Consider the following 13,769-nt stretch of genomic DNA (forward strand, 5'->3'; position numbering starts at 1 on the left):
TTTATGACCGATTACCCCAAACATTTCGACAATCGAAAGGCTATTAATACATATTAAGTGGATGAGGTCCAGCCATTTGGGCTTAAATTACAAAATGTATTAAAAATGAATCAAACGTGGTGTAAATAAATTAAACCAGTCATTTTTCTACCACATCCCACTAAACAGACATTCGGTCAACATTATAGAGGTTTGTAGTGAAAAAATAACAGTACTTTCAGTTATACCACACTAATTCGTGACAATACCACGTACGAGTATTGGGTACTTAACTGAGGCCTAATTAATAGCGACTTTTTTATTGGCGTAAACTAAAGAACTTCAAGTAACTATAAAAGTACTTCAAAATTATTGAAATCCAAAAAACCTATTTAGTGAGCGTTTCAGTAAGATATGATTTGGGATATGAAACAATGGTTGGTATAAGATTTCACTCATTGGAATGCCAGAGAAAACGAATGCAATAATATAAAGATCGTCTTTTGGATCATCTTTAATGCATAATCATCATTTATATGGTGATTATTCAATACTAAAATTCTAGAACGGGGTTCTTCGCATTTAACTACAAAAGGAAATAGAGTAGTGATAAATAAACAATTGCAGTGCCATCAACGACTGCACACCAAAAGTTAACATGTTTCTCAAGTGATACATAAGTTATAGTATCTTCTAAAACAGATTATAAACGTGAAAAATGTCATGGTTGACGAAACCCAGCTGGCACAGGAAAATGGCTGTTATATTGATCCTTGTTCAGCTGTCCATGACATCACGACCAAGCATAGTTACGGTTACGGTACGTACAACACAACCAAACAGGATTGTTGGTCTACTTGGTGCGTTTTGAAATGTTTACATGAGCTAAAATGTAAATATGTCAAAGAGAGGAGGTGCTAGTGATGTCAATGGTTTTATATCGGTAAGTTTCTTAGATTTTTTACAATAAAATTGTCTTGTTTTACTGTTAGGTATTGTGCAACCAATACCACGAACCCTGACTTTATTGATCAGTAATACTGAATAATAATTAGGTTTGCGTCATAATTTGATATAAACTTACTAATAACTTAGTTGTGTTGTCATACTGTTAGTTGTCAATAAGGAGATGGGTCTTAACAAATTTGTATTGAATTTCAGAAGTCAAGAAATTGTGATATGCATTATGTACATGAATACAATGCTTTACATTTTCAAGCAAATTGAATTCGGTAAAACTAGGCTATGATAGTTTAATATACAAGAAAATATCTTCATAGCATTTACATAGAATTGTTTAAATTCAACAGAGTGAAAATGTCGGCCTTAGTCAATAACAAGACTACAAGATCGCGCCACTCATCCTACACTCATCCTTCACACATATTTGGGTTAAAATACGCACATAGTGGCGTCCCCATCTTAAATAATTGATAATTGAAAAAAATAATTGATATGTAATGTAGTTTATAAACCTGTGAATAATCATCACATGCCGTTATTTAAACATATTAAATCAGTGTAAAATATTATTTTTGTTATTGGTATTTAACAAGTTTAAACATGACGTATAATTTGCTAAAATGTGGCAAAGGTATCATTGTATCATTGTATCATTGCATTTGCATAAAATATATTTAAATATCAAGTATAATTTATTTACTACTACGTTTTTAGATTGGAGCTGAGAGTAAGAGTGCCAAGAAAAAAGTTGTCAATGCTACTAGCAAAAAGGAAAATGAAGAAACAATTAAAAAAAGAACAGAATCGAACAAAGAACCAACCAAGGGTAGGACAAGGGTGAGCAAAACTTCTGAGACCAAAGAAATTCCTTCAAAACTGTCTTCAGAACAAAGAGGAATAAAGTCGAAAGTCGACCTTGATAAAAGTGCAAGTAGTTCAACTAGTAAATTAGCAGATAAAAGAACTGTGAAACCATCACCATCAAGAAGTAGAGCCCCCTCAAATTTGTCCAGTGATAAATTAAATAAGCCAATCAAAGTAGTGGAAAAGGCACACCTCGAAAGTCATCCAAAAAGAAAAGAAGTAGTTTCCTCATCACATGTTTCAAGTGAGTTTATTGTTCTTTGAGTATAATTCAAATGAATATTGATTTGTTGCATTTGATTGCAGTACGTTTTATAAGGGAGATCAGAGATACACCCTAGTTAAACAGCTTATCCATTAAGTAGACAAGTACGGTACAGTTAACTTATTACTATTAAGAGAGGTGGGTTTTGGACCAAACTAACCACCATGTCAAAAAAGTGTGTATAACTTCCACCATGATGTATAACTGCATTTCCCATTGGAATTGTATTATTACTTTATCTATGTAGGCTACATTTACCTTTGATCATCTATTTACTTTTATGATCTCTATCTTTTCAACTCCATGTTTCAAATGTTCATTCCTGTTCATTACAGTTAAATATAAATATTAACTAATTGTAATAAAATAGCAAGGAGCTCTTACCTATATAATCCATGGTATGTTTTGCAGTTTTGAATGTTTTTTATAAGATTGGTTGGCTACCTTTAGCTTTTACAATAAAAGAGTGAGGTACTTCTTTATACCTTAAAAAAGGTTAGCTTTTTTTAATTAGCATATACTACTTTTTAACTGCAGCACATTGTTAAGAAGTCTCTATTCTAGGGATACAGCCAATCTACTCAACTACAAAATTATTGGAATTATTGGATAATTAGTTGTTTGAGATAGTCTTGAGAAAGTTGAACAACATGTAGGACATATTATTTCAAGTTATATTGTTACAGGCAAAGGTGTGAAATCCAAAACTGCCCAAAGTACTCCTATACTGAAGAAAGCTCTATCAGTTAGTAGTCAATCTAAAGGTTCCCCCTACAAAAGTACTGTTGCTCAAAAAACTCAGTCAATCACCTCAGGTGAAAGATTGAGAAAAACAAGTCAATTAAAGGAGGATCTTTCTAAGACCAAGTCTTCTTCTACTACTGCATCAACCAAAGGAACAGCAAAAAAACTTGAAACAGGATCAGTAAAAAGAAGTAGGAGCTCAGCATCATCAACATCTAAACCACATAGAGATGGAGAAAATAGGTATCAAAAAGCAATTCCAAAAGTAACAGAAGAATATGATGATGAAGTTGAGCATCAGACTAGACCTTATGGAGAGATTCCTCGCAGTAACACTTTTACAAAAGAAGGAAATGAACTTGAAAGTATTACAAGTGATTTATCTACTGACCTAAATCAGACAGAAAATGCCTTTAGCAGCCTTGGCAATGAGGATGTAGACAATGATGAGTATAAATACGAGGAAGACTTTGAGGTAAGCGATAGGCTATGTTAGCCTGATCACCTTTAATAATTAGTTATATTGATTAATTTTATTTTTTGTCTTGTTTCCGGACCAATTAATTGACAATAAATAAAAAGGTTAAAATACCAGATTTTCGCCTTGTGGTCCAAAAAGGTTTGTCCTACTGGATTATGCGCATTTCGGCACGAGCGCTATCGTCAGATCGGTATAGGAACTACAACTAATCCCCTAATTCCCTAATAACTAATTCCCTGGAGAGGTGCATTGAAGGTTCACAACAGAATAACAAAAAAACAGTTTTACTTTTTTGCTACGCATGCACGGGGAGGATATAGTCGTCTTATATCCTAGCAGGCGCGCTGCTATATCATGCCCGTGCACGCGACGCAAAAAAGCAAAACTATAAGTTACGTAATGACAAATTTGAATGAGATTAGCAGACAACTAACCCACTTTTTAGAACAATTAATTACCCTCAATCTTGTGATCGTTTTATCTAGGAGTATGTATGCAGTGGTTTTGTCAGACTATGTGCATCATGTCTTGTGAAACTATCATCAGCAAACGGACACAGTTGAGAATACTTTTTGTAATGACATATCATAGTTTTATGAACTTTTAAAACTTTTAGAATAATTTTTTTTAAATACCCTAAATTGTGTGCAAATATAAGTCAAGAGGCTGCCACCCCTGAACATATTAGTTGAATATCAATCCTCCAGAGAAATGATTTGGATGTTATATTTTATTCAACTTTTATTTTATAAATATAATGATTGTGGCAAACCTCATGTACACTTATATCCTTGTTTGTAATAGGATTATGAGTCAGACTTTGAAGAATACATGGAATCAGAATCTAGTAGTTCAACATCTGAGGAGAAGTACGGCTCACAAAGTATTAGTAGCAGTAGTGATTCTGAACTATTTGACGAAGATAAAATGGGCGATGGGTTCAAAAGTGGTTTACCAGAAGTAATGAAGAACTCCCAGAACAGTTCACCCGTAAAAAGTGTCTTAAAGAAAGACATCGCCTCAACAGTTTCAAATAGTTCAAGCAATCAGCAAACTACAAATGTTAAAGAAAATTTACTGAATGTGGAAGAGGAGAGAAAGTTAGATTCTGGCAGCTATGACCTAGCGAGTCATGCAGATCTAAGAAGAAGAAAACAGATTATAGATATAAAGGCTGCTATTGACAAAGAAAATGCCAGTCTCAGTGCTAAAGGGTGAGTACAATGTTTTAATATTATTGTTATTTGTTATTTAAAAAGTATATGTGAGTAGTGTAGGCTGCACCCTTCGTATTGGTACTTTCACTTCTTATTAACTTTTACTGTAAATATTACTTTTAGGTAAGTACATTATATAATTAAAAGGACATAAGGTTAAATTTATATTTTTCTGATAACAGTTCAGTTAGCAATCATAGTAAAAAAAAATTACATTTCTGTTGTAACAGTCTGTTTTTTCATAATCCAATAACGTTTTTAATGTGTGGAGTACAAAGGTGGTTCTAAAACCTCTGCTCCAGACGAAATATTTCTGATGGCGTTGACCAAGATGATAACATCGTTTCTACCTTAACCAGAAGTGTAAAATTGTCATCTTTTGGCTGCAGTATTATTGTCAAAACTTCATAGATGACTAAGTTAAACCATGTAAATGCATCCAAATAATTAGTTTATTGGCATCAATAAAAGGCCAATACCTGATTTATCAAGGCGTGATCTGTATTGGTGCAGAATTAACCTTGTTAGATTCCAAATGCAACCTTAGGCTGGTTACACACTGCACTGGTGTCGTAGGGGTAGACATTGTGTCTACGACTACAATTCTTTCCTGACCGAGGTATGGCGCACGTGAAACCAACTCATTTTGTCAAATCAGAGCTTACACATTGCTTGCGACACATGTCTCATATGTCATCTGTCGACAAGAGAGGGCAAGACCTGTCGGTCAGTGTTTGGCAGTGGCAACCTCAAGATTTATTTTTGAGGGAGATGCCCTCTCTGCTAACTGGTAAAATAAAAAGTTTAAAAAATAGTTTTTTTGAGTTACCGGTACATTTAATTTTTTTTACATTTCTTATCAAACCAAACCATATTACTGTAAACTAGGAGAGGAGAGGGGATCCTCACTAAAATTTCAGGTAGGGATCCATCCCCCTATCTCCCCTCCTAGGACCACCACAACTGTTTGGTGATATAACATATAAGACATCAGGCCTGGCACATGTGCACTGGCACTCATATCCCAAGCAACAAGGTTCATCTGTCTATAAAGCACGTTTTGAGTGATAAATTGATCACATTGTGTAGTTTCATCACGCAATATTGTTGAAATTTGATCGTTGGTTCAGTTGTTGGATCGACAAAATTAGTCTTGTTGTTTAAAGATTGGGACAACCGTATCTAAAATCATGCACCGTCAACATCTTTTTTTGGCAAGGGCGATTGTCCACCAATTATTGCCTTCTGAGGGCATCGTGTACTCAATTAAAGTAGGTGAAGTGCCTCGAAGATGAAAAAATATTAGATTCGCAAGAGACATACATGTCTCTTTCATTTTCATCAGACACAACATTTGTGATGTACCAAGATGTCTGTGACACCAGTGTGAAACCTGCCTAAGGGTGAATACATAGTGGAGTGGCATGGCTAGAGTGTAGTGGAGAGCGTAGCTAAGCGGGGTTTAGATCATACATGTACGTAGGTGCGGCAAAACATAGTGGAGCGGGGAGCATAGCGAGTACCCCCGCTAACACGCTTAATTGCCTCTCCGCTCCAAAATTCCACCCCGATTTCTTTACCTTGAGGGTTTGGTCGAGGGTCGAGCCTCAGTGGTCAAACCGACATTAAATTGTAAATTTATTTCATCAGTTCGAAGAACACCGTCCTGTTTGGGACAAGAAATGTTTTTATTACAATGTGTGAAATGATATAGTAATAGTGTAATTACTCTTGTCAAAAGGTACAGTTTCCTATTAAGTGCCATACTTAATATCCTGTAAACAGTTTTTTCTTTCTTTTTTATACACTGATTAGAAGCTTCTATAAATATATCTCACAATTTTATTATTTTAAATATGCTGTAGGAAGTTGTTCAATGAATGGCCACTTTGCTGTGTTTTACTATTTTCACCATTCATTCATATATTTACAAAAAACAATTCACATTACCCTCTTGATTTTTAAATTATATTCAAAAGTAATGTATGCCCTACTTCAGCCTCTTGTCTTGCTACCGTTGCCGCTCCACCATGTGCATGTACAGCTCCGCTACATCGTGGGTAAAAAACCTCTCAGCTACGTTCTCCGCTACAATCTAGCCTCGCCGCTTTACCAGTGTTTCCATTTGCGGGATTATTATCCCGAAAACGGGGTTTTTAGACCTTGAGCGGGAATAAAACGGGATGCGGGATAAAACGGGATTTTCGGTTGTGACGGCTATTATTATTTTTTTTCCTACTAAATAAAAAAAAAAAAACTAACTCAAATTGTTTAAATACTGTAGCAAAATATAATTGTGATGTTTAAACAACTTATAAAAATGATACGTAAAGTTTAATAATTGTGTAAGTATTGTAAAAAAAAATCATGCGGGATAAAACGGGATTTTTCACCAATTCAAAAGCGGGATTAAACGGGATTTCTCGACCCAGTAAGCGGGATTATTTTTTTGGTCGTGTGGAAACACTGCGCTTCACTATGTTTTCACTCTAAAGCAGGTAATGGCACTATCATAATCCCTAGAACCATTTGCAATGGGAAACTCCAACTACTTTACCACCCTAGTCATAGAGAACAACTAGACAATCGCAAGTAAAATTTTGTTGTTGTATTTGTTTAAGGAGTCGGAAATCTAAAGCTGTTGCTGATGATGAAGGATTTGTGGAAACGTACAGTCAAGAAACTTCTCCAATATTTGCAGATGATTCATATTCCCCTTCTGAACGACTGATTAATTTTGAAAGTGCAAGGAAGCAACAAATTAATCAAAAGGTACATAAACTGAATTTTTTTCATGTTAGCTGGATTTGATATCAAGCTAGGTTTTCTCCGTCAAGTGTTCTCAGTTAGGTAAATGATGTGGAATCCAGTAATAAATACATCAAATTTGCTTTTTTTATGAGAAGATGATTATAATGATCAGTACCGTACAGTAGATCGGTATTGACATACTGGTGTTTCAATTCTTCCCTCTTGTTATAACATAACATAAATCTATTTTTCGTCACTGGTTACAGAAAGAAGATATTTTCGATTACAGCTGATGAGAGGAAATAATGGTTTCCCAAGCTCTATTTGGAGCAAGGAAAAATTGAGCTGATTTTCCCTCGCCCTAAATTTACTTTCCCTTGCTATCAATCAGTTCTCCTTTAGCCTGCTACGCTCACTCTCTACCTGTTTCTTTTCCATTAATTTTTACTATTTGAATCATGTTTTTCCTGTTCAAATCTAAATGTTTAAACAGGAATAAGCTTACGCTTAACTGTGTTTTTATTCAGTGAGTGTTTAAAACTTGTACCGAAAGTGATTTTCCAGCACTAGCTACATATTATTCCTATCCTCAGCTTCTTGTAAGTTAAATTTGCCTTTTCTGTGTTTGACTTTGCTTACTCATGAAGCACACACCGGAAAATTCCTCTTATTTTTGTTACTGTAGTTCAGACCAGTTTGTTAGTTGTGTGGTACAAAAGGTGTAGTGGTATAGGAATACAAGGCATGACAGGGATCTTCTTACTGTACAACTTCCCTCTATCATTTTGTGAACAAATGCACCTAGGTGTGTATTTTAATGCAAATATGAGTAAAAAATAAGTTTTGAATAAACAAGATAATGCCTTTGTTATTGACTAAGATCGACTGGTTTTATAACTAGAACCATTTCTTAAAAGCCCAATGATCAAGGACAGATGAGTCCATTTTCTAACCGTGTGCACAGTCTAACTCCAAATACCCATGTCTCCCTCTCATTATAACACAACTAAACTAGTAGTGTAGTAGTGATTTATAGTGTGATAATAGCATTGTTCTTTCAGGCCAAAGCAAAAGTTAAAAAGAGGGGTGCAATACTTATGGAAATGATCAAGTTAGACGCCATTTCTTTCAATTTGTTAGATATACCTTCAGTGCCTTATGAAGTTTATATGCAATGCTATGGACAATCTAACACTCTGCAGGTATGTTAGTAACTTTATTTTGTTTGTTTGGTAATGTATGGTTCATATTAATTGACTATACTATTTACTTACTATATTATTTACTTGATCAAACACACTATTCCTAGGGGATTGTATCAAATTTGAAGTATACCAATGTTTTATAGGAATCTCCTAAATATTACGGCTACTTTAGCAATCAAGAACAGTCCTGGCCCTCCCCGAACAAAATAACTAGGTAATTACTGGAAAAAATCTGAGGGGATTAAAATAATTTCTGGATGGGCATCCCACAATATCATTATGATTGCTAACTATAACTATGAAGTTTGAGCAATATCACAAATTTTGAGATGATCACAATCTTTCAGGATTTTGTTACGATCAAAATATTGACAGAGTAATGAATCTTAGTCATGATGTCATCATAATAAATGTACATTACACCACATTGATTTGTTATTACAGACAAAAATTAATTGTTATTTTAATTTTAATTGTGTGTGACGCATGCCCAGGCATGCTTTTAAAAACTAAAATCGTTTCTGAAATTAGATAGACATATTATATCACAAAAACTATTAATAGTTGCCTTCTATTGACATTAAAACACCGTACATCTATTTCATAGGTTTGTGCAAACCCATGATCGATCGAGTGAGGACATGAGAATAATGATAGGAATTTTGACAAAACTGCAACAAAAGTTTTTTTATAATTTAATAATATTTTTGGGGATTTACAGCATTGCTAAATTATATCCAATAAGCTATTCCCAGGTTCAAGAGCAGTGATGATGGTACAGTAGCGCATGCTTCTGAGGTCACACCTGATTCACACTACATATTATTTGTGCATGCAAATAATATCTCCAGGGCCGATTTACTGAATAGGCACGGCAGGCACGTGCCTAGGGCCCGAGGCAATTGGCTAATTTGGGGGCGGGGAAAAATTGGAAAGTAAAAAAATTAGTGGATGTATTTCCATGCGATCGTGGTAAACTTCTGATTGTCCCCGCGGCCGTGTGGACTTCGTAATTGCCTCCCTCAATTGCGGCAAAACTCTGACTATTTTCCACAGTCGTGTAGACAATTATCGTCTTCCATGATCGTGGCAATATGTGAACAAATCCCGGGCTAGTGAGAAGATTATAACCAGAGATTACAAAACTCTGATCTTTTTCCGCGGTCGTGTGGACATTATCATTGTCTTGCGTGACCGTGGTCAATTTCTAATCACCCCCTAAATTGAAAATTCCGGGTAGAAATTCAAAATTCATGCATAATTCCTCGTTCAAAAAAATTCACACATAATTATTGGATTTCCCGGTTTTCCCGGTTGGTGGACACCCTAATATATATTGCAAAGGGGCACTACTATTATTTGTGCCTAAGGCACTGACAGAGTCAAAAACGAATCTCTCCTTAATCTCACCTGAATCTTTGTTGTAAATTGGATTTTTACAATTATTTTCAAACCCTTATGGAAACTTTCCAGCACGACAGGGCTATCTGCTGGCGTGAGTTGGTTATGGTTTATCTAATATTGCAAAAAAATAAAGTCTTGTTTATTTCTTTAGTGAGAAAAGTGTCACGTTAAATTTTAAGAGGACTTATCCAACATAGCCTTTTCTTCTGTTCCAGTTTCTGTTAGGTTGAAGGTTACATATATAGCTTTTCATATGTACCAACAATGAATGCATTTATTAGATTGGTTTTATTTCCATTTTATGCAATTTTAAGATTCCCTAATGTGTCAACAATCATTGATGTATGAAATATTTATAACAAACTATCATCAAAAGTATCTTATCTAGTATGTATCTCACGATTATGTTCAGTACAATATATGTTATCACATTGCAGATCCACACACAGACCAATGAGGATGCAATAAGTGAGGAAGTTCAAACTGAAGACATTCATACCACAACCAAGTGGACACAACATCCTGTCAAATACTCTTCTCCCAAATCACCAGAGGATGTACTTTTCACTTTTGCTCAGGTGTGTTAGCTGTTGTTGCCTGTACACTCAAAACATAATGTTTATTTTTATCAACAAAACTGTTGATTATGAATTGAATCTTGTTGAATCAGTTTAAAAATGAAAACCTGGCCTGACGTTGAAGTATTATAGCTCTATAAATTAAACCTTTTACCAACTTTTAATTTAACGAACCGTTTTTAATTTTTACTGTACTCTTAGTAATTTTATTCTGAAAACTTAAAGTTGATTTTAGTTTTTTTTTTACATTTTACTGGCTCTACATGAGCTTTCTACTTCACTGTTCTATCAAAGTTAACGATATAAGCTTCTTTATCTTGGATTATTTTGAGATTTTACCTATGAAGTATCTAATGAATCTAACTCAATTTCCAATTTTTGCAGGAAAAGCTGGGTGTGGGGTGTGAAGCCACTCAAAGTGATGAAGATTGGTTTCCCAAATTGCATGTTAATTCTTTGAGACTACATAACTTCATCAACAATGCAGGAGAAGTAAGTATAAATGAAGAGTTTATGAATACAATGACAGATTATCTATTGATTTTTCGGGTTAGTGTTATCTTATGGATTTAAACATTATATAGAGTACAAATCATAAAACCTGTTTCTTTATCCCTCTGATTGTGCATCACCTTTTCCGTCTGCCAGTAATAGTAAAGTTGAAACATGGAAACAGTTTCCTTGTAGTTAAAAGGGATATAATATTTAATGTGAAGCTATACAGGGTGTCCCGGAACTCTCTACCAATATTTTAGGGCATTGCTCCTGGGTAAGAAACATTACTAAATATTATAGTTAAATTGTCCGGAATTCCTTGGTTACTCACACAGCCGCAATTTTGTTTTTTTTCAGTTATTAATTTTTTTCTAAAGAATGGTTAAACATACGAAATTGAAACTTTGCACAAACATTTATGACAAGTAGACAAAACTACAAAAAAATTATGACGATTTTTCAAATTCATAAAACAAAATGGCGGCTCTTTAAAATTTTCTTTCTTAAATAACTCAAAAACCATTGATTTTACAAAAATTTTAAATGGCCGCCATTTTGTTTTATGAATTTGAAAAATCATGAAAATTTTTTTGTAGCTTTGTCTAGCTGTCATAAATGTTTGTGCAAAGTTTCCATTTCGTATCTTTAACCATCCTTTAGAAAAAAAATATAACTGAAAAAAAAACAAAATGGCGGCTGTGTGAGTAACTAAGGACTTCCGGACAGTTTAACTATAATATTTAGTAATGTTTCTTACCCAGGAGCAATGCCCTAAAATATTGGTAGAGAGTTCCGGGACACCCTGTATATACATGCAAATCTAGCATCAATTTGCACTAAACTATTTCACATTCACTTAAATAGTTCTAACAATACACCAAACATTTTTCTGACACACCTCACACCAAGGTATTGACTAAACTGGCTGGAGTTTGGAAGCTCATACCTTATTCCTTCTTAGCCACACCTTATGTACAATGAGATTAAACATTTATACTCTTAAAATTTGCTTAAATCTCTCATTGGTGCCATTAATAAAAATAAACCTATATGTAAGGTTTTATAAGCAGGTTTTGTGTGAAAATTATCAAAACCAAGGGTTTAGTTTACAAGGAACTATTTTTTTATTAAATTGTAAAGTATGTTCTTAAACAGAATATTTTTTTCTAGATGATTCTCACATTGTTAGAGGAGGAGGAAAGGGACAGGAAGATAAAATTGAGCAATAATACTAAGAGAGATTACGGATTCAGTGATAACTCTATCAGTTTAAATGTCCAGAAAGTTGGATTTCTTCACAAACGTCCTGTGTCCTTTGTTTGTTTCTCAGAGAGCAATGTTACTCACATCTTAACCGTCCACAAATCTTCAAATGAGGTAATTAAAGTAATCAATACTAATTGTATCTATCACTATTATGTTTGTGTTATACGATTTTTGGTTATTATTTACATTTTCTCACCTAAACAAAAAATGTATTGACGTTCTTCATAGTAATGTGTAAATTGAGTCTGATACATGGGACTTGTCATTGAGGCGTCCCACCTGCATTCAATCTTAACCCCTTTTATATTCTGTTGGCACCCACTTAACCCTTGTGATTGCATATGGGCCCTAGACCTGTGCATGGAACATATCAAGCAGAGAAAAGGTAGAGCTTATGGTGAACTAGGAAGAACAAAGCTGTAGGCTACTTATAAATGTTTCTGGCCCCACTGACAACATTGCTGCCATGAACTCATTGAATATGATGTATATTGCACCACTGACTGAGCCAACCTACTCACTTATTGTCCAATAAGTTTTAACCAAAAGTGTGAATTACAAATTGGAATTCTGTAGAGATATTACAACTAAATGTGCATCGGAGTTAAAGAATCAGAGCTATATAACTCCACATTTGTTATTTTTTTTAAACTTCACACCATTTACCATCAATATATTTCAACTTACTGCAAAAAAAGAGGAAAATCTTTTAAATGTTAGATGGATGTATATTTTATACTGTACTCATGTGGTGTTTCAGCAGCCAATGACCATTCAAGCAGAGTCCGAAGGTCGATGTATTATCTGCACATGGAGTGTTCGAGAGCCAAGTCAACCTCGTCACACACTAGTAGCGTCCAACAACGTAGCTTCCGCGTGCTATCACTCACATCTGGTGATAGCTGGTCTCATTGATGGGTATGGAATTAATAATCAATGTTATATAGACTCTTACTTGACATTACCCAACTACCAAAGCCCAAGCTCTTCTATATAAAATAACCTAAAATGTTCATCCCATAACCAAGAATTAAGTGGCCAAAGACACTACAGTTGGTGAAGGAGAAACAACATTAGGAGTTTACCCTACACAGTGTAATGGTGCGGGAATGCGAGGAAATGGCGTTCTCACTCTGCTTTTTCCAAAGAACGTATATAAAGTGACCCGTATTTTTCTGTGACCTTGGTGAGTGTTTTCATAATGGAAAATTAAAAAATTTACAACTTCACCACTGACCCTACAGTCCAAATGATGTTTTTGGCCTCTGGGAACCTCAAAACAAAAAAGTAAATTCGTCCAGGGTCCAGGTGTTACCATGAGACCCATGGTTATTATTCCCTATATGGGAAATTCACTACAAATTGGAAGTTTGTTAAGTATTTTCACAAAGAAAACCATGAATTCAGAAGAACTATCTGAAAAAAAAAATGTGTCTAATTTTGATTGACTAATTTTTCTGCCTTATTTAGATTTAACTTAAAATTAATTGTACAGTAACCATAATCTAGTGCCGGATCCAGATGCGGCAAAGAGGGCTTCCACCTCCTGGGGCATAT

General features: G+C 34.6%; 1 protein-coding gene across 1 annotated transcript in view; it reads left to right on the forward strand.

Moving 5' to 3' along the window:
• Positions 1 to 809: 809 nt before the first annotated feature.
• The window catches only part of LOC129001949 (cytoplasmic dynein 2 intermediate chain 1), a 37,167-nt gene continuing 24,207 nt past the window's right edge, over positions 810 to 13,769 (forward strand). Inside the window, exons 1-10 of the mRNA XM_054429399.1 lie at positions 810 to 922; positions 1,657 to 2,050; positions 2,758 to 3,290; positions 4,101 to 4,510; positions 7,135 to 7,285; positions 8,326 to 8,466; positions 10,311 to 10,451; positions 10,836 to 10,943; positions 12,117 to 12,323; positions 12,973 to 13,130. Of these exons, the coding sequence (XP_054285374.1) occupies positions 878 to 922; positions 1,657 to 2,050; positions 2,758 to 3,290; positions 4,101 to 4,510; positions 7,135 to 7,285; positions 8,326 to 8,466; positions 10,311 to 10,451; positions 10,836 to 10,943; positions 12,117 to 12,323; positions 12,973 to 13,130 (2,288 nt within the window). The 5' untranslated portion in view covers positions 810 to 877. The remainder of the gene's footprint in view (positions 923 to 1,656; positions 2,051 to 2,757; positions 3,291 to 4,100; positions 4,511 to 7,134; positions 7,286 to 8,325; positions 8,467 to 10,310; positions 10,452 to 10,835; positions 10,944 to 12,116; positions 12,324 to 12,972; positions 13,131 to 13,769) is intronic.

The sequence above is a fragment of the Macrosteles quadrilineatus genome, unplaced genomic scaffold (assembly GCF_028750875.1).
Source record: "Macrosteles quadrilineatus isolate MER2022 unplaced genomic scaffold, UCM_ALF_1.0 Scaffold_1__1_contigs__length_201487025, whole genome shotgun sequence".
Lineage (NCBI taxonomy): Eukaryota > Metazoa > Arthropoda > Insecta > Hemiptera > Cicadellidae > Macrosteles > Macrosteles quadrilineatus.